Below are 21,665 nucleotides of genomic sequence, written 5' to 3'. Positions count from 1 at the left end.
AGTTTTGGAGGCTGTATCTTGTCAAAGGCATAAAAGATGAAGCAGACAGGATGGACGATGTTGGTCTTTGTCTGGCCATCTTCTTTGATGTTTAGTATGGAGTGAGAAGAAATAAACTGAACCTCTTTCCTGAAGAAGAAAAATGAAACCTGGCCATGTCAGCAGAGGCTCAGACTGACTGTTTTTGAAGCTAAGTAGCTTTATTTTTACTGCAATATTATTCAAACAAAAAATTCTTGAAAAATAATTTTGGATCAATGACAATTCATACTCAGCAGTGTACAATAAGCTGATTCTGTAGTATCTGTGTTGTTATATCTGAAGATCCATATTATTTAAATTTGTTTGCAAAGTAGTTAAAGATATGGGAGTTGGGTAGGATGCTGGGAACAATTTTGGATATGGTCTTTATCTGCTGGAATTCAATATGTTACTGTATGTAGAGCAACACCAACTAGAAAAAATCCCAATGGAGAGACAAAACTGATCAACTATAAAAAAAAAAGTCAATCCCAAATGCTGAAAATTGTGGTAATGTAGACAGAGAACTCCACAAGTAATCACAAATGTGATAAAATGAGAACTGAATATAGAAATAATTTTGTGAGAGTTCATGGAGAGCTCTGTATAGGCTGCATCTGCAGCCGAGCACAACTGAAGTCAGGCCGCCAACAAGCTGTGAACTCACAAAATGTATTTCTATATTAATTTCTCATTTTATCACATTTTATCACCGGCTCTGTCTACATTACTGAAATTTTCAGAATTTGGGATTGACTTCTTTTTATAGTATATGTAGAGCAGCAGGGCATGCTAAGACAGGATATATCTTTACATGAGGCCCATGTCTGTCCCTTACCTCCCTAGTGGTGTTCTTGCACCCACATGGGCACTGCCGGAGGGGGGGGGGGGTCTCTGTTATTCTCTAGGTGTGTGGTCAGAGTGGGATTATTAAGGCATAGACAAACTAGTTATCTGGCTAGGGTTCAAAATTTTTTGAATTTTTTGAATGGGGAACTCTCAGATGTGCCAAGAGAAATTTTTGGCCTGTTACGTCAGCTGCTGATACAGTGGGGGAGGGGGAAACCAAGAATCACTGCTGCTGCCCAGGAGGTCTGCCCTGGTCTTCCCACCCTGTATGCAATGACATCCAGTCGATAGGAGGAGACCCTCCCTGAGCGGTACTTCTTCCCTGCTACCACCTCCTCCTCCTCTGCCAGTTTTTCATTATAGCACCACCCAGGACTCCTGTTTTTTATGGAATCTTAAAAATATATTTTAATTACGGTTGGAAACAAAATCCTTGTTTATCTAAGGCCCACGAAAGGGTTTTATCCTGCCTTGCTTGGAGAAGGGACAGCGACTTTGAGAAAAGCAAAGGGCAGCAGGTGGGAAAACTATGGATGAGTTTCTATCATTCTCTCACTTCACAGAGTTGGCAGTTTGCAAGACTCCTGAAGCCTCTGCTTCGGCTGGATCCCCTGAGTAAAGGTATTAGGGAGGGATATTGTATCCGTTTTTTACCTTTTGCCTACAAAGAATCCTAGCAGTTTCCTTCCTTACAGCTCTCAGGCAGGACCTCGGGCTGGCACTGCCCAATTTAAAGTCCAAAGTTCTCAAGTGATTGATTCTTTTCTATTTGCCAATACATCCTTTCGTGTATGCACCGTGCCCAACTCATGATTGAGGGAAGGACTTAGCAATTTATCAGATGAAGCAGTGGCCTGGCCTGGGCGCACAGTGATCACCGTTTTCTCCTCGTCCTGCACCCACTAACTGAAGCAACATTTTAAGCCCGCCTCTATCAGGTACCATTGTGGCAGAATCAGATGGCAACGTGAGTCTTAGTTTAAACTCTGCCCTTTCTAGCTCAGGGTGTGGCATATTCCTTTTCCTTATAGCAGGGTGTGTGCTCTGGGGGTTTGAACTTTGAAAGACATTTCATGCAGAAATCGCACCTGCAAGCAGCAAGGAAAATCCTCCGGCGTGGTGCTACCAGAGGCCAGCCACAGAGGTGCCAGTGTCAATACCAGGACACGGTAAGTGTTGGGAGAGTGTCTCATATAATGCACTACAGCCAATGTGGGAATCATTGGGATGCCCATTTCCCTGAGTGGGAAAAGGATGTCTTTTTTTTTTTTAACATTTGATCCAACCATTTCTCTTCTCCGAAAGCATTCTCTCAGATCAGTGTGACTCAATTGGCAGACTTTGACAGGCTTTTACTCTGCTTTTGTGGAGGAGGCAGAGGTGGGGGAGAGCACTGAACTCCAGGGTAACCCTCACTACCAAGGGCGGATTCCTGGAATTCCTGTTGTAGTGCATGCTCCAAAGGGCTTATCAGTGGTGCACAGCCTGCTGTCTGGCTCATCACATCACCCAGCGCATGTCATCCCCCTCCCCTCACCTCTAGAGCTCTGCAGGCCAGAGTGAAAACATGTACTATGCAGAAAACCACAGAGACCCAGCTCAGCTCTTTTGTGCTGGCCACAGAACCACTGTAGAGAGAATGGATCCTGAGGAGGAGGTTCAGAACCATCGGCCTGCTCTTTCTTTGGATTATTGGTACTGTGAGTGGATTCTGGGTTTCGTTACATATGTTTGTGTATTATTATTCCATGCCAGAGCTGACTGCGTATCTCTGAAGTACTTTGACCTGCTCCCATCTGTAGAAGCACATTACCATTGTATGTGCCTGTAATCCTCAGGCACTGTTGGGGTGGGGCACTTCTTCTAATACACCCCAAAATGTCAGCTTTCCAATTTTATTTTTATTTTACTTCTATAGGACTATAATGCTTGAGTTGCAGTCAAGATATGTACATATAGATTCATAAATGTGAGGTGATCTAATTATTTACTGGACTAGTTTTAAAAGTGTGCAGATATCGTGTTTTATACCCCAAACGCTAACTCTTGGTTGCCTTCTGAGGTGTGTTTATGTGTGCGATAAATTTATGCATTTATTAACATGGTAAGTGACAGCAGATAAAGACCTCAGTGGTCCATCCAGTCTGCCCAACAGTCCCATTCATTATCAATTCAAGATTAAATCAACAATGAACGTGGTATTATATACTTGATCGTGGTCTTTCTTTGCTGTTTCTGGGACATAGACTGTAGAAGTCTGCCCGGCTCTGCCATGTTCCAACTACTGGAACTGCTGTCAAAGCCCACTCCAGCCTATCTGAATCCGTTTTGTCATTTGCAGGACACAGACCAGCTGGTGAAATCGCTTGTTCAGAGCCAACCAGTCACATTCAGCAGCATTTACATAGTAACATAGTAGATGACAGCAGAGAAAGACCTGTACAGTCCATCCAGTCTGTCCACAAGATAAACGCATATGTGCTACTTTATGTGTATACCTTACCTTGACTTGTATCTGCCATTTTCAGGGCACAGACCGTATAAGTCTGCCCAGCACTAACCCCGCCTCCAAACCACCAGCCCCGCCTCTGCCATCCAATCTCCGCTAAGCTCCTGAGGATCCCTTCCGAACAGGATTCCTTTATGTTTATCCCACACATGTTTGAATTCCGTTACCATTTTCATCTCTACCACCTCCTGCGGGAGGGCATTCCAAGCATCCACCACTCTCTCCGTGAAAAAATACTTCCTGACATTTTTCCTGAGTCTGCCCCCCTTCAATCTCATTTCATGTCCTCTAGGTCTACCGCCTTCCCATCTCCGGAAAAGGTTCGTTTGAGGATTAATACCTTTCAAATATTTGAACGTCTGTATCATATCACCCCTGTTTCTCCTTTCCTCCAGGTTATACATGTTCAGGTCAGCAAGTCTCCTCATACGTCTTGTAACGCAAATCCCATACCATTCTCGTAGCTTTTCTTTGCACCGCTTCAATTCTTTTTACATCCTTAGCAAGATACGTCCTCCAAAACTGAACACAATACTCCAGTTGGGGCCTCACCAACGACTTATACAGGGGCATCAACACCTCCTTTCTTCTGCTGGTCACACCTCTCTCTATACAGCCTAGCAACCTTCTAGCTACGGCCACCGCCTTTGCACACTGTTTTGTTGCCTTCAGATCCTCAGATACTATCACCCCAAGATCCCTCTCCCCGTCTGTACATATCAGACTCTCACCGCCTAACACATACGTCTCCCGTGGATTTCTACTCCCTAAGGCCCTCATGATCAAAAGCAAACTCCGGCGCTAGAGGCTGTTAACGCCATACTAGTGCCAGAGTTTGCTGCCGACCCATGATCAGAGCCCTCAAGCGCCTGAAACAACGCACTCGAGGGCTCTTAGCGCAAGTAGCATGCAAATGCATGCTAAACAGGGCTTAACGCATTCATCCCCAATGATCAGCATCCAGCGCGCCAAAGATTGGGTCGCTGGCCGCAGCAAAATCAACGCCAGCTCCGAGCTGGCGTTAGATTTTGCGGATCATTGGGGAGGAATGGTGAGACCTCCAGCTCACCCCAACTCCCCCCCCCCCAGCGTTCTACTTCAAATACCTGGTGGTCCATGGTGACAACACCCCCTCTTGGCCCCCCTTCAGGCCCCCTACCTTTTGTTGGAGGAGGGACGCAGCATGCCTGCCTCCCTCCTCTTCCAGTCCATACCGATGCAAAATGGCGACACCCAGCACCGCCCATTGCATCCTGGGATGCGCTGGGCTACATGGTCTGTAGCCCCGCCCATCGCATCCCAGGATGCAATGGGCGGTGCTGGGCGTCGCCATTTTGCATCGGCGTGGACTGGAAGAGGAGGGAGGCAGGCATGCTGCGTCCCTCCTCCAACGAAAGGTAGGGGGGCCTGGAGGGGGGCCTGGAGGGGGTGTTGTCACCACGGACCACAAGGTATTCGAAGTAGAACGCTGGGGGGGGGGGGAGGTGGGGTGGGCTGGAGGTCCACCGGACCTCCAGCCCCCAACCCCCCAGTCGATGGATGGAGGGTGGGAGAACCTTTGGCCAGAGGCAACCACTCAACGGTTTCTGGGGGTTTGGGGGGCTGGAGACCCACCGGACCTCCAGCCCCCCCCCCCCCCATCGCTGGGTGGGAGGGTGGGAGAGCCTTTGGCTGGAGGCGGCCACTTCTCAATTCTGGGGGTTTGGGGGGGCTGGAGACCCACCGGATCTCCAGCCTTCCCTGAACATGGGGGGGGTGGGATTGTCGGGGGGACCGGAGGTCCATCGGACCTCCAGCCCCCCCCCCCCCATCGCTGGGTGGGAGGGTGGGAGGGTGGGAGAGGGTTTGGCCACAACATTTTCTGGGGGGGGGGGGGCTGGAGACACACCGGAGCTCCAGCCCTTGTTGTTCTAGCCTCGGCAGGCTGTTTGACAGGTTTGGGCTTTTGACAGCCCAGACCTGTCAAACAAGTGTGGGAGGATTGTGCAGAGCGCATGCTCAGGCGCAATTCTCCCGCACTCAAACATGATAAAGATAATAGCACTGCTTAGATTTGCATGCATTATCTTTGATCATCGATGTAGAAAACCCTGCGCTGTCCCGGCGCTATTTTTAGGGCGCTGTTTGGAACAGCGCGGGGCTTTTGATCATGAGGGCCTCAGTGCATCATTTTGCATTTCTTCGCATTGAATTTTAATTGCCAACCCTTAGACCATTCTTCTAGCTTCTGCAGATCCTTTTTCATGTTTTCCACTTTCTCCGGGGTGTCCTCTCTGTTACAAATCTTGGTATCATCTGCAAAAAGGCAAACTTTACCTTCTAACCTTCGGCAATGTCAAACAAATATATTGAACAGAATTGGCCCAGCAGCAATCCTTGAGGCACTCCACTACTCACCTTTACCTCATCCGAGCAAATTCCATTAACCACAACCCTCTGGCGTCTGTCCGTCAACCAGTTCCTAATCCAGCAGCTAGTGCTGCTGAAAATGTCCAGTTAGCACCCAACCCGAAACCTGCTATTTTGGGGGCATTCCGGGGGTCAAGTCAGCACTTGGCCGGTTATGTGTCGATATTCAGCACATCACTGGCCAAGGTAATGGCATAAAAGTTGGTCCTATCTTTATGCAGTTTGCCATAGTTGGTTAAGTGCTGAATATTGCACTTAACCTGCTATGGTTTTGCCAGATCCAGAAACCCAGAAAATCAATGCCAGGGCCTGGACAAGGCCCAGCATTGAATTTCTGGATTTAATGCCAGCAGCAGTCAGCAAAACGCTGAGTGCCGCCAGCTGAATATCGACCACTTTGTTTCATGCCTGGTCAGGAAAGGTTTTGTTCTATTTAGAGACTTTTTTTTTTTTTAATTTAATAGACTTTGGCTCTCTGTCTCATACCACAAATTCAGACCAGAGTCCTTGGAGGTGATTTACTGTATAGGTTAGTTACATGTTTGAAGCCTCTTTGCCATCACATGAGGTGTAAATTCCAAACAGTCCAAGACCATTTCTATTCTATAATCCACTTAAGCTCTTCATCACTGTTTTCTTTTGCCTCCTATATGATAGGGTAAGTGTGCCGTTTGTCTGTTGGTGGTTCCTGCCTGTTCATACTGAGGTCCGTGGCTGTATATTATAACCCTGTAGGACCTTATTGAAGCTTTTAGGGTGTGTCGATTGTACAAACAAAAATAGGACTTGGGCATATAGGGACTGGGCGTTAGTCTTTCCTGTCTTCCCAGGTATTCTGGTGGATTGCTCCTTCTCTTTCCCAATCTCCAAGCTGATTTAAAAAAATAAGAACTATCCAACTTTCCTGACTCCTTTCATCATGGAGATGTCCTCAGGGCCAGTCTTAGACACAGTGGACCCTAGTGTTTCTGGGTAGTTTTCTATCACCTCTGCTAGGGCAGATGGTAGGTACTGACACTTTAATACTTCTTCCAGAACCAACCAAAGTAATGTCTTAGGTGGGGAAAATCTTGCAGTTGCCATGCTACAACGATCTATAAAGCATTCACTTTGTACGTAACAAGCCACCACTGAACAGGTCAGAAGCCCCTTTCTGTATCTGCCTAGGTAAGAAGAGTTCTCTCTCTCTGTCTCCTGTGAAGGTTAGAAACCTCAGTTACCATGCTCATTGCCAAAGTTCACTCTAGAAGTTGGAAGAACCACTGAGGAATGGAATAATTTCTTACTGAAAGATGAAGCAGATTTGGTTGTTATTTATATAATTATATTAAGGCTGACATCTTTTTCAGTAGTAGCTCAAGGTGAGTTATGTTAAGATACTCAAAGTTATTCAAAGTTGTTAAATCGCAAGAGGATTGTGAAAAATTACAAAAGGACCTTACGAGACTGGGCATCCAAATAGCAGATGACGTTTAATGTGAGCAAGTGCAAAGTGATGCATGTGGGAAAGAGGAACGCGAACTATAGCTACGTAATGCAAGGCTTCACATTAAGAGTCACCGACAAAGAAAGGGATCTAGGTGTCATCGTTGATGATATATTGAAATCCTTGGTGGCAGCTAAGAAAGCAAATAGAATATTAGGTATTATTAGGAAAGAAATGGAAAACAAAAATGAGGACTTTTTAATGCTTTTGTATTGCTCCATGGTGCAACCGCACCTCAAATACTGTGTGTACTTCTGGTCACTGCATCTCAAAAAAGATATAGTGGAATTAGAAAAGATACAGAGAAGGGCAATGAAAATGATAAAGGGGCTGGGACGACTTTCCTATGAGGAAAGGCTAAAGTGGCTAGAGCTCTTCAGCTTGTAGAAGAGATGGCTGAGGGGAGGTATGATAGAGATCTATAAAATAATGAGTGGAATGGAATGGGTAGACGTGAATTGCTTGTTTACTCTTTCCAAATACTAGGACTAAGGGGCACACAATGAAGCTACAACGTAGTAAATTTAAAATTAATCAGAGAAAATATTTCTTCACTTAATGTGTAATTAAACTCTGGAATTCGTTGCGAGAGAATGTGGTAAAAGCAGTTAGCTTAGCGGGGTTTAAAAAAAGGTTTGGATAGCTTCCTAAAAGAAAAGTCCATAAGCCATTATTAAAATGGGCTTGGGAAAATTCACTGCTTATTTCTGGGATAAGCAGCATAAAATGTATTATACTGTTTGGGGATCTTGCCAGGTACTTGTGACCTGGATTGGCCACTGTTGGAAACAGGATACTGGGTTTAATGGACCTTTGGTCTATCCCAGTATAGCAACATTTATGTACTTATGTACCCTTGCTCATTAGGAGGTCAGATATGAGAGCCAGGGCCTTTAATTTCCTTTGAAGTTAAGCTTGGGCTCTTTCACTTTATATTTTAGCAAACAGCAGAACTCGGGGCTGAGGGATTAATATTCTTCAGAAAAGGAGACTGAAAGCAGCGCAAAATGTATTGTAATGTTTTGGGATGTTGCCAGGTACTTGTGACCTGGATTGGCCACTGTTGGAAACAGGATGCTGGGCTTGATGGACGTTCATGTTCCAGTATGTCAATACTTGTGTACACTAGGAGGGGCATTTTCAATATGACGTCTAAGTCCAACTTTGGATGTTTTCCTAAAAATGTCCAAAATTCAATTGGGGAATATACCATTTTCAAAACAGAAAAACGTCTATCTTTTTTTTTTTTTAAATGGCTATTTGTTAGATGTTTTTGTCTTCTGAGCATTTATCTTTTTTTTCCATTTTTGGAAAAAAAAGTCCAAAGTGAAAAATGCACAAAATCAAGCCATTGTGATGTAGGAGAAGCCAGCATTCTTAGTAGACTGACCACACAGACATCGCAGAAGAGCAGTGGGGCAGCTTAAGGGGAACTGCACTGGATTTCAAATAAATCATCCCTGATTCTCTTCAGTGGTCAATTAGGGCACTTTTTTGTGGCTTATCAAACATATAAACGGCAAGTGACCGACTCACTCGCAAATGCGCAGTAGAGACTTCCCTCTCTGTCCCGCCCTCGCGTCAATATGTAATGACGGGGGCGGGACAGAGAGGGAAACTGCGCAAAGCCGCCGAGGTCGCTACCGCTCCCCCCGCCCGAGGTCGCCGCTACCACTCCCTCCACCCGGTGTCGCCGCTGCCAGCCATCCACCCAGGCCCTCTCTCCGCTACTGAACATACATCCATTTGCCGGAACGCAGCATGCACATCAGCTGAGTGAGCTGCCGTCCGCCTTCCTTCCCTGCCTATGCCCCGCCCTCACTGACGTTACGTCACACGATGGCGGGACACAGGCAGAGAAGGAAGGTCGATGGCAGCTCAGCTGATCTGCCCTGCTGCGTTCCGGCGAATGGATGTAAGTTCAGTAGTGGAGAGAGGGCCTGGGCCGAGTGGAGGGCTGGCGGCGGCAGCGGTGACTCCGGGGGTGGGGGGGGGAACAGTAGCGGTGACCTCGCGGGGGGAGCGGTGGCGACCACACGGGGGGAGGGGCAGCGTCGACCTCCGGAAACCCCAATACCAGCCCGTTTTAACGGGCTCAACGGCTAGTTCATTAATAAAACAGGTCTAGACCAAACATCCAGCTTATAGCCCTGGATGTTTTTGTTTTGTTCCATTATGACAGAAAAATGTCCAAGTGTTAGGAACGCCCAGATCCCGCCCCTGACACGCCCTCTTGTGATTTGAATGCACTTCTGATGACCTTAATAGAAAAACATCTAAAAGTTGGTTTTGAAAATACCAATTTTGATTTTTTTTTTGTGAGAAAAACGTCCAAATGTAGATTTATGCCACTTTTTGGACATTTTTCTCTTTTGAAAATGAGCCCCTAGGTATTGGAATAAGATTAATTTTGAGACAAAGGTGTGAAGTGTATGTGGAAGGGAGGAATGAACCAGTGTCAGTGAGAGATAAGAGAAGGTCCTGAGGTTAGGCCAACATGATATTCCTTTTGATTGACATAGAGGGGCATAATCAAAAGGGGTGCCCAAGTTTTCCTGAGGACGTCCTCGCAGGACGTCCTGGCCAAGGGGCGCGGAAACCCGTATTATCGAAACAAGATGGGCGCCCATCTTTCATTTCGATAGTACAGTCGGGGACGCCCAAATCGCAAAATTTAGGTCGACCTTAGAGATGGTCGTCCCCAATTTTCGCCGATAATGGAAACCGAGGACGCCCATCTCAGAAACGACCAAATCCAAGCCATTTGGTCATGAGAGGAGCCAGCATTTGTAGTGCACTGGTCCCCCTGACATGCCAAGACACCAACCGGGCACCCCAGGAGGCACTGCAGTGGACTTCAGAAATTGCTCCCAGGTGCATAGCTCCCTTACCTTGTGTGCTGAGCCCACCAACCCCCCCCCCCCCCCAAAACCCACTCCCCACAACTGTACACCACTACCATAGCCCTTAGGGGTGAAGGGGGGCACCTACATGTGGGTACAGTAGGTTTATGGTGGGTTTTGAAGGGCTCACATTTACCACCACAAGTGTAACAGGTAGGGGGGGATGGGCCTGGGTCCGCCTGCGTGAAGTGCACTGCATCCACTAAAACTGCTCCAGGGACCTGCATACTGCTGTCACAGAGCTGGGTATGATATTTGAGGCTGGCATAGAGGCTGGACAAAAAAATATTTTAAAAAAATGTTTTTGAGGGTGGCAGGGGGTTAGTGAGCACTGGGGGAGTAAGGGGAGGTAATTTAGGGCACATTTTTTGGTCATCTGGTCATTTAGGGCACATTTTTTGGCTCGGTCATAAGAAAAAAAGGATCAGGTAAAGTCATCCAAGTGTTCGTCAGGGACGCCCTTTTTCCATTATCGGTCGAGGATGCCCATGTGTTAAGCACACCCAAGTCCCTTCTTCGCTACGTCTCCGACACGCCCCCATGAACTTTGGTCGTTCCTGCGATGGAAAGCAGTTGAGGATGCCCAAAATCGGCTTTTGATTATGCCAATTTGGGCGACCCTGTGAGAAGGACGCCCATCTTGCGATTTGTGTCGAAAGATGGGCGCCCTTCTCTTTCGAAAATAAGCCTGATAGTAAAGTTAATGTTTTCCTTTTTATGAACAGTGAAACTGCTTTATGAATCCTGTTTTTTCCCTTCCTATCAAAACCTGGAGTTAGACTTTCTGTCAGTGGGAGAGAAAACCCAAGGGAGTGCAGAGAAATGTGAATCTCCACAGGAACTTGGGGGGAGGGTGGGGGGGGGGGGGGTAGGATATTAAGATATAAATGTCACTTCTGCAAGTCATGCATTGCTGTCAGACTTCCCCCAGTTTGCCTACAGCAATACCAGGCACTGGGCAAATAGCAAGCAATGTTATGGTAGTGTCTGAGCTTTACCAACCCTGCTATAACTTTCAGTCTACAGCCTCCAAGTAGCACATGGCAGTGGAGTAGCTATGGGTGGGCCTGAGTGGGCATAGGCCCATCCATTCTTGGCTCAGGCCCACCCAATGGTGGCACCACACTGCTCTCTCCTCTTTCCTCCATGGTGTTCTGGCATCTGCCCTTCTGTCTCTGACCCACATCCCTCCCCAGTGTACCTTTCAGGCATCCCTGGCACGTGCAGCGATTCATTTTTGCTGTTTGCGCCAGCCCCACAGGCATCCATCTGCCGCATCCTGCCAGACAGGAAACAAGCAATGATGTCAGCGAGGGCAGGACGTTGCAGACAGAAGCCTGCAGGGCTGATGCAAGAGGCAAAAATGAATCACTGCAGGCACTGGGGATGCCTCTAAATTAGACTAGGGAGAGACGAGGTTCAGAGACAGGAAGGCAGATGCTGGGACACCGCGAAGGAGGGGAGTGATGTAGAATGCGGGGTGGGTGGTGAAAAAACTGTAATTTTTAAAAATATCTCTGGGAAGATGGGGGGGGGGGGGGGGGGGGAGGACGTGTGGAAGGGCTCATCCAAGTTAACTCTGGGCCCATCCAAAATACTGGGTCTGGACACTTTTACACTGTGCTTAGAAACCTCTACTTTGCCTCATCTGTATGTTGCTCATTTATGCCCACATGCAACACTAGCTTTGGTCATCTTAAATCAAATCTCAATCCTGGTACTAAAACTCATGGTAGACATTTGCAGTTCATGTCAGAAACTCCTCTACAGTTCATGTCAGAAATGGGTCCTGACATGCCCAGTGACTCAAGCTTTTTTAGAATTTGATAAGCATCTAAAAATCAATAGATGACAATTCTCTAATATCTATATATGGCAAAATCCATCTTTGCTTATACCCTACACTGTTAAAATGTTCTATTATATATTGTATTGACATTGAAAGTAGTATACTATGCCATACTTTGTATTATTTGAATATTTTTACTGCTGTAATTGTCTGTTGCTCATGTTTGATTTATTCTTACTGTAAACTGCCTTGAGTGAATTCCTTCAAAAAGGTGGTAAATAAATCCTAATAAATAAATAAACCCAAAATTTAAAGTAGATCAATCCAGCATGACAAAGTGAGCAATTTAAGAAACTTTTTAAAACTCATTTATCTGTGCAGGCAATGACAATTTTTTTTAACCCTTTTAACTTTTTATGTTCAGATGTTTTGGTAGATGCAGCTTGGCAGCAGCAAGAAGTTGTTTATCAAAATTTTTGATATACCACCTGGGCTGATATACAGATAACAAAGCATAGCAAAAAGCACCAGGAGCCTTCAAAAATGGGACACAGTTCTGTTTATTATAAAAATTGATATTCCAGTGTGGACCCGACACGGGCTGTGTTTTGACACACAGCGTCTGCATCAGGAGTCAAAATATACTTTTAGATTGTAAGCTCTTCTGAGCAGGGACCGTCCTTATTCGTTAATTTGTACAGCACTGCGTAACCCTTGTAGCGCTCTAGAAATGTTAAGTAGTAGTAGATGAGCTCTAAATGCAGCAATCAAATTTCTTTCTTGTAGAATAGGAATGTATCCTTACTGTTCTACAAAATAGTTGCTTGATGCGTTGAAGTCAGAATTCCTCCGTTCCTTAATGCAGGAACAAAAAAAGTTTTTTTGAGCTTGAAAAGAAAGTCAGGAATCAAATATTACAGCTGAGGTAGCAAGGAACCAGTGTGTATGGCATTTTAAAATATATTTGACTGTGCATGTTCTTTTGTAATCGGCCTAGGTTGTAGGCAGACTATAAATAATTAAAATATATAAATAATAAAACAAATTATAAAACAACCCAACTTTTCTCACATTTGAAGAATTAACCCATCAGTTCAATCTTCCTACTACTTTAACTGGTTACAGCTAATACATACTAGAAAAAACAAAGAGCTCCATCAATCTAGAAAATTTGAAAAACTGCTCCTCCTTGCAATTACTAGCTTCCATTTTGGTGCCTTCCATCTGTTAGAAGGCTTTTTTTGCACTGAAATTTCAGGTGTCCTTTAACTAAAGAGTTGCCGTGTGGCAACCTGGAACCGCTGCCAGCCCAACGCGGCCACCGATGGTAGTTCCACCTTGAGTGTGTGCCATTTCACACAGGCAACAGTGGGTTAGTAGTAAATGAAAAATAGTGGAATTTTTACCGGGGCACTAACCCGGTGGAAATCGGGCAGCACTGCTCTCCGCTGCTTGGCCACTCGGTAAGAGTAATCTTACCGCATGGCCATTTTGGGGGGGGGGGGCTTTTTTTACCCACTGCAGGAAAAAGGGCCCTGGCACATGGAAAAAATGGCCCCTGCCTCTACCATAGGGCCCTTTTTATGTCAGTTTGCTAAAAGGACCCCTCAGTGCGAAAGTAGCTCCTAACATTCAGTGCCATATATAGAATTTCCCCCTTAATGTATGCCTTTGTTCTGTAACATCTGCCCATGTTCTGTTGTTAATTATGTCTTGTTATAGTTTCTAAATTTAATTTTAAAAAGTTTGAATTGGAAAAGAAGCTGAAGGCAGAGCAGCAAAATCGACTATACCTGAGATAAGAACATAAGAGTAGCCATACTGGGTCAGACCAATGCTCCATCTAGCCCAGTATCCTGTTTTCCAACAGTGGCCAAGCCAGGTCACAAGTACCTGGCAGAAACCCAAATCATGGCAACATTAGAACCCCAAGGAATAGAAAGATTCTGGAATCCTAAAGCGTGACAAGATTCCATGCAGAATCTCAAACAGTTGCAACATTCCACGTAGAACACCAAAGAACAGCAAGATTCTGGAATCCTAAAGAGTATTCCATGCAGAATCTCAAAAAGTAGCAACATTCCATACTACAAATCCCAGGGCAAACAGTTGCTTCCCATGTCTGTCTCAATAGCAGACTATGGACTTTTCCTCCAGGAATTTGCCCAAACCTTTTTTAAATCCAGATACGCTAACTGCAGTTACCACCTCCTCCAGCAAAGAGTTCAGAGCTTATTCGTTGAGTGAAAAAAATATTTCCTCCTGTTTATTTTAAAAGTATTTCCATATAACTTCCTCGAGTGTCCCCTAGTCTTTGTACTTTTGAAACGAGTAAAAAAAAAAAAAAAAAAAGATTTACTTCTACTCTTCTACACTACTCAAGATTTTGTAGACCATAACCTCGCACTCAGATGGACTGGCTTTTGCTGGGGGTGGAGGGAGGCACCATGTGCTGTGCTGTGTTCTTTTTGCTGATTATATGCTTTCTACCCTTTGTTGTTTTATTATACTGGTTTATTTTTTATTGTTCTACACTACACTGTTGCCTGTGTGAAAGTCGGTTAAGCAATTACTGAATGGAAAGGAGAAGAATTACATTTGAAATCAAATCTGAATTAACAAGGCTTTTCAGGACCCAGCAGGCAAAGAGGAAAAGGAATTCCTAAAGAAAACCTTTGAGAACTGTTGTGTATTCTGTGCGGCATACCTCTTCAATCGTGTGCTAATTAAAATCTCCCCTCCTTTCAGTTTCTCCATATCTGAAAGCTGAGTGGATGCAATCAGAGAGCAGTTCTGAAAAGGGCGGGCAAGTGGTGGCCATTACCGTTCCCAGTAGACTGTAAAGCACATTCTTTCTGCATTTCCTGTAGATCACAGATTATTGACTTTAACCTCCCAACTCAGATTTATTGCTTTAGAGAAAGAGTTTATGACCATTTGGCAGTGTAAAGGTTAGTAGGTATCTGTAATGCCTGCCAAGTCCTTGTCTCTGAAATTTTTTTTTGTACATTGCCATGGCAGGCAGCCTTGGACACAAGGTACAAATTACTCAACACACACTGGATTGTCTCCGACACTGAGGCCCAGATGCATCAACCAAACGTAAAAAAAGCAAAAACGTAAAAGCCATTACCGAATTAAAAAAAACGAACAATGCTCCAAAAAAAAAAGTCGCACATGTTCGGTGCGGTATTGTAAAGAACAATGCATCAAACTGGTGTAATCCCCATCGGTAATCGGCTCCTAAAGCATGCGCAGAGCAGCCCAGCGTTATGCGGCTGCTCTGCGCATGCCACAAACGTCAAAAAACCAAAACACAAACACGTGGATCGGGAGGGGGCAAATGCGCTCATCAGGAGCGTCCTGTATGGACGGCCTTGCCCCCCCACGCCCGTGGTCGCCGCTGCTGCTCCCGCTTCCTCCGCTAGCATTAAATAAAGAAAACAAAAATCAAAGCTTTAAGAGCCCCGGCTCCCCTCCCTTCCTGTCTCTCAACTCTTTCTTTCTGCACACAGCTCCACCTCCCGCCATCCTCCGCCCCCGTGCCCCGCCCCCGTGCCCCCCCTGAGATCGTTGCCGCCGCTCCCCCCTCCACCGGCCCCCCCCCCGCATTACCGGGCCCGTGCAGCGCCTCTCACCTCTGTATGAAGGCGCTGCACGGGCAAGAAGACCATCAGATCGTTGCAGTCTTCAGGACGTCTCTCTCCTTCGTCTTCCCTGACCTGGGCCCGCCCCCGTTTGACGTAGGTTTCTTACAGAGGTGACAGGCGCTGCATGGACCCGGTAATGCGGGGGGGGGGCCCGGTGGAGGGGGGTGCGGCGGCAACGATCTCAGGGGGGCGGCGGGGGGGGGCACGGGGGCGGAGGATGGCGGGAGGCGTAGCTGTGTGCAGAAAGAAAGAGTTGAGAGACAGGAAGGGAGGGGGTCCAGGGCTCTTAAAGCTTTGACTTTTGTTTTTTTTTTATTTAATGCTGGCGGAGGAAACAGGGAGCAGCAGCGGCGACCACGGGCGGGGGGGGGGGGCAAGGCCGTCCATAAAGGACGCTCCTGACGAGCGCCTTTGCCCCCTCATGAACCTTTTTTTTTTCTTTTTCGCTTTTATAGTGATGCAGGGGGAGCGGGGAGCAGCAGCGACCTCAGGCGTCAATAAAAGACACCCCTGACACGCGTTTTCGCCCCCTCGCTTTTTTTTTTGTTTTTTACATTGAAGTTTTTAGTCGGATAGCCCTATCGACAGATACAGACCTGTCGTTAGCTTTCCTGCACTTTTCCTGCGTTAGGGTAGTCGGAAAACTTTGATGCATCTCGTTTCTATGGGGTTTCTACACAATTTGATCATCTGCATTCTGTTTTCGTTTTCTGCTACAGTGTCGGAAAATGGCCGTTAATGCATGCCACGGTTCAAAAATTCTTCGTTAACAGGTTGTTAAAGGGTCGTTAAAGTTTAGTGCATCTGGGCCTGAGTATAATAGTGTGCTGACTGTGTTAGCCAACTTACAGATGCAGACACAAGGGCTAAAGAAAAAGGTATTAGTAAGACCTTTTATTATACTAACTTAACACTGGTTTTAGAGGCTTACCTACCCATCATCAGGTCCAGTAAGAAAACCACCACCTTCACCCTACTGGTCAATGTTTATTTCTCTTGACACATATTATTTTTGATGTTTTGCTTAATTCATTATGGATAAATCAAAGTGAATTACAGAAAGCTTAAACAAGTTAAATTGACTTCCATAATTACAAGAAACTCTTTTTAATTCCCCTAAGTACACAAACAAATGAACAGCATCTGTCTGAGAAGTGAAATCAAATGAAGATGTGACCACTCTTCTAGAATACCACATTTAGAACCAGCCAAAATTAAATAGTTACCCAGTTCCAGGAGGTTTTGCACTTATATCTCAAAGCAGTGTGGGATTTGTAGTCCCTGATTCTATTCACTGAAATCAGTGTTGAGGGTCCCAAAATGCAATGGATGAGGCTGTCAGAAGACCAGGCCTGGCCTAAATCTCCCTCCTGGAACAGGGTGATTTGGCAGCTTTGAATAAAATTCAGGTCATCTAACACATTTTTCAATTAATAAAAATAATGAGCAAAAAGACAAGTTTAAATTTTCATTCTAAATATCAAGTAACCACTCTCCATTCAGGATTCGTGAGGTATTTGGTTCCATATACTGGGTCTAAAAAGCTTAGGGGTCCTTTTTACTAAGCTGTGGTAGAAGCTGGCCTTAATGCACCCTTGTACAGGTTTTTCCCATGCACTTTTACTGCAGCCTGCTAGAACTTTCCCATGCAATAGGTTTCACCAATAAAAAGATCCATTGGGGGTTAATGTGTCTGCCACAGAGCAGGAGAAGATCCTACAGGATGCTTAAGTGCCTGGAGCAGTAGTTTCCCTTTAATCAAAACATACTCATGGCTGATGCAGCTTCCACTTCTGTGGACAGTGAAAATGGGGAGAAATGCACATGTACTGATCTGAAAATTCCATTCTGTGCATTCCCTCGACCTATGTACACCTCTAGCAAAATCCACTTTCAACTGAATCTCACATGCACTTTTTAGCATGGCTAATGGTGATAGCTTGTTGAATTAGATCACTGTTTACCCAAGCAAATAGCTCTGAAAATTGTTCTCAGCATTTCACCTTTTTACCTTGACTTTTGTTTAATTGCTAGAAATCTGAGATGTGAGAACAGTAGCAGAAAAATTAAAACACTGGGTGTTTTCCATCTAACATTACTTTCTCCTCTTGATAGCACAACACTTGAAGTTGAAGAAAATCTTCAAATTAACCAGGAAACAGGAATCAATCCAGCCCTTAACAGAGAGATCCAGGTGCTTCATAAAATTGCAGAACAAGTGAATGAAGTAGAAGCAATGGACAGAGTCACCAGAAACCTGATCTTCAATATCCCCCACCATACCACCCCACAGGATGGGAGTTACTATTCTGTGCAACCGAGCTCCAGAGAAGCTGAGGAGGACCCATACTGGATTAACAAAGTCTCCAAGCAGAGGAATGAGGAAACAGAAAATGGGATCAGCCCTGTAAATTCTTACATTGCCGTAAAAGTAGCCTCCTCCTGCAGCCCTGACAAGAATATTCTTTCCAACTCAGAGACTATGTCAGTTCTAGACGAGAAGAAAGTAATGTCCAACACAGCTGAAATGACTGATTCCTTTGCAGAGAAGCCAGATGTGTGGATGCAATCCCCAGATAGAGAAACCAAACTAGAGCTGCTGAAGCAGGAACACTCATATGGCATATGGGCATATACAGAAGGAAAAAACCCCTCTAAACTCTTCTCTGAGCCAGACCATGAGATGGCGAGTAAAGGGGTCAAGATAGACTCCTCACCTGAAAAAATGAGAGAGCTTGAGGAGGAAAGAAAGGACATCATCAAAAAGCAAATAGTGAAGAAAAGATGCACCATAGCGGAAAGGTGGCACTCCATGGAGGACCTGGATTCCGGAAGCACCAGCTCCCCTAAAAGGTTAGAGGATGGCTATTCTCCTAGCTTTGCACTCTGCTTCGATAACCCCTCCTCACAGAAGACAGACACTCCCATAAGCTCAGAAAATATCGACACAGAGCAAATTAATTTTGCTGCTGCTCGTGAGCAATTTATAAAGTTGGAAATGGAGAATCAAAATGTTCAGTTCAGCCCAAAGCCACAACTCAGAAATTCAAGAGTGGTAACACTGACAAGAAATTCTCCTGAAAGAAATTGGCCCAATCCTTACGAACACTCTTCTATTGCCCAGGATAGTTCCAATACATACTGCCATGGAGTGGCTGATACTTACAATACCCTGACCAAGGTGGCTTCTAGAGGAGATGAGGTGTATGGCCTGCCGAACAGCACCAAAACAATGGCAGAGTCTGGAGGTAGAGCCAGTAGCCTCAAAGAACACTGTCTCATCACTACTTCCAGGGAAGATCTGGACTCCGGTCTGGACGAGATGCCTCTTGAGTGCAGTACTGGTTATGCTAGTGATGGCAGTACATCCCATGAACTGTTTGGTTCCACTCAGGATCTGCACTCTACTGGAGAGCAACTGGTTCTAAATGAGACCCCAATACAAAGAGAAATACGTTTAGCTCTGGAAAGAGAGGAAGAGCTACGGAGAGAGAGGGGGATCCTGAAATCGGCTAATCCTGATGAGTTGATGGAAATTCCAAAGAGACCTCTCTTATCACTGACAAATCCCTCCTCTCCCTCCTGGAAGACAAGGGACAAATGGCGGGGTGACATTTTCCTTCAGAGGGAAATTGAAAAGGAAACCAAAAGAGAAGCTGACTTAAAAAATGAAGGGAACGTCACTGGCACGTATGACAAGGGGATGGTTCAAGAGCTCGGAGAGCGCAGGAAGATCTTTGAACAGAAAGATGATATTCCAGTCTTCCCATTTAAAACAATCCGGCCAAATAAAACAGCCTTTGAAGAACCTGAGTGGGAAGGAAGTTTAAACCTCAAAGAAGATGTGAAACCAAGCTATAATACAGCAGAAAGCAGAAACTTAGGTTCAAGATTAGAGCCCTATCAATCTTTTTCTACTAGTGCCACAGCTGAGCCTTCCTCTTATGAAACATCTGTTATGCCCAGCAGAGGATCTTCAGAGTACTTCTTGGCATCACAGCCTCTTAGCACCAGAGAAGCTGGAGGAACACCTGCCTCAAGGTCTGAAGAAACTTTTTTTATACAGAAAGATCACTTTTACCTGGGACCTTCAATGCCCAGATTTTCTGTAATTCCTGAACAGGAACAGCCAACAGTTTCTCGGCCTACAAATGAACAAGAAAACATTTTGCAAAATGACTACTCCAGCCTGGGCCTGGGGAGCAAGTCTATCATGAATGAAGAGAAGAGGCCAAGTGGTTTTGGAAAGGAAAAAGAGCAAGGGACATTCATTGTGTATAAGAAATACTTCAAGCTACAGCCCTGGAGGCCCAGGCTGAGAGTGAAGGAGGTTGACAGTCAAGATACTCCTCTAAAGGGAAACCAGCAAGAAAACATCTTTTTTCAAGATGAAAACTTCAGGTTGAAGCCCTTGAAGCCCCACAGATCATCTTTGATTGAAAAGGAGATCGAAGAAGCTTTGCAAAGGGAAGAAGAGCTGCAGGAGCAGAGGAGGAGGAGGGACTCTATGCTTCCAGACTCCATTTGTGGCCACAGTGACTTTGATGAACCCCAGTCTCAACACTCTTCTCAGAGATCAGGTGAGTACGTACATTCTTGGGGTTTTGATGTCTTGTTGGGATGAGGTAATATACATATGACATCTGGTTGTGATGGTAGGTGTAGGTATTTTCTCCAGGACACTCATCAAAGGTTCTGTTTTGTTGTTCTGAGACATTGTAGAGAAAAGTCAAGTCATGTACATTAATGGGCGGGAGAGATATGAGACAATTGACCCTCCTTTCCTCACAGATGCATAATTAGATAACACAATAGCAATTAATATGAATCATTGAAGACACTAAGGGGTCCTTTTACCAAGCTGTGGTAAAAAAGGGCCCTGCGCTAGCGACAGGGGTTGTTTTTGCTGCATGCCAGGGCCCTTTTTACCACAGCGGGTAAAAAGCTCCTAAAAAAGACATGGCCATGCGGTAAGATTATTCTTACTATGTGGCCACATGGAGGGCAGCACTTTACTGCCACCCACTGAGGTGGTGGTAAGGGCTCCCACTGTAGCCAGGCAGCATGCGGCACTGCCCAATTACCGCTGGGTTGGCACCGTGCTAGAAATGATGGAATCATTTTCCATAATGCCAGAAATGGCACGCGCTCGAGGCGCAGCTACCGCCAGCGGCCGCATTGGGCAAGCGGTAGTTCTGTTCTGTCCTCTGCCAGCCTCACACTAGTTTATAACGTGATCCTAAAATGTGTGTAATGCATTTACTGTTATTCTCAGTTCTCAGTTCTAAGGACTATCATTGCTGCAGTTTCTCACTGCAAAGATACATGAGCAATGCACTGTGGGTAATGTAGTTCACAGGCAGTGCAACCACACTTACTTGGCTGTGTAAGAACTGTTACCACTGGTTGTGAGGCTGCCCAGACCTCCTCTCTCTCTCTCTGCCAAGCTTGGCTCTTTTGTCTTCCTGCTATCCTGCTATCATTTCCTGGTCATTCTCGCTCTCTCTGTCCTGGGAGGTCAGCCAGGTATGACATTTCCCTCCAATCGAGAGCCATCCCTTGCTACCCGATGGCAGGCTCTGCCCTCATTGGTCTCTATCTCCTCCTTCCTGAGCCTGTGTGAAGCCTCAACACCTCTTTGTGCCTTCAGCCATGAGGCATTCCACCATCTAGCCAGAGACATGGAGTATGCACCATCTTACTCCAGACAGCTCTGTCCTGCTGAAACTCCCTGTAACGAACCTGTTTTTTTTACCTTGAAAATATCTCCTCCCTAACGAGATATCACACATTCCAGTCACCCAGCTTTGAACCACTTCTATCTACTCAACTATTTCTCACCTGCAATAAGCTACTTCTCTTCAGATCTCACCTCCAACCACTGAAACAGCTCCCAGAACTGTGGAGTCTCTGTGCCCTGGGGCAGCACTTCTGAACATCTGACTGTGAGTAAATTATCTGTGATTTATTCAATAAAAGAGACTTCATAAAAATAATAGAGACTTCAGGTGATTGGTGTGCCAAGGTTATACTCCAAGGTATTGAGGTC

At 45.6% G+C, this 21,665-nt stretch overlaps 1 protein-coding gene across 6 annotated transcripts in view; it reads left to right on the top strand.

Annotated features, from left to right (window-relative positions):
* The first annotated feature begins 1,176 nt into the window (after positions 1-1,176).
* Positions 1,177-21,665, top strand: part of MISP (mitotic spindle positioning) — a 41,773-nt gene continuing 21,284 nt past the window's right edge. For 2 of the 6 annotated variants that reach the window (XM_030218223.1, XM_030218229.1), the window contains exons 1-2: positions 2,396-2,565; positions 17,732-20,196. In XM_030218223.1, the coding sequence (XP_030074083.1) occupies positions 2,438-2,565; positions 17,732-20,196 (2,593 nt within the window). In that variant the 5' untranslated portion in view covers positions 2,396-2,437. Of the gene's footprint in view, positions 2,040-2,395; positions 2,571-17,731; positions 20,197-21,665 lie in introns of those variants that run through there. The other 4 variants (XM_030218224.1, XM_030218228.1, XM_030218226.1 and 1 more) reach the window with 4 other exon arrangements.

Source organism: Microcaecilia unicolor, chromosome 11 (assembly GCF_901765095.1).
Source record: "Microcaecilia unicolor chromosome 11, aMicUni1.1, whole genome shotgun sequence".
Taxonomy (NCBI): domain Eukaryota; kingdom Metazoa; phylum Chordata; class Amphibia; order Gymnophiona; family Siphonopidae; genus Microcaecilia; species Microcaecilia unicolor.
This window is presented reverse-complemented; position numbering and strand designations above follow the sequence as displayed.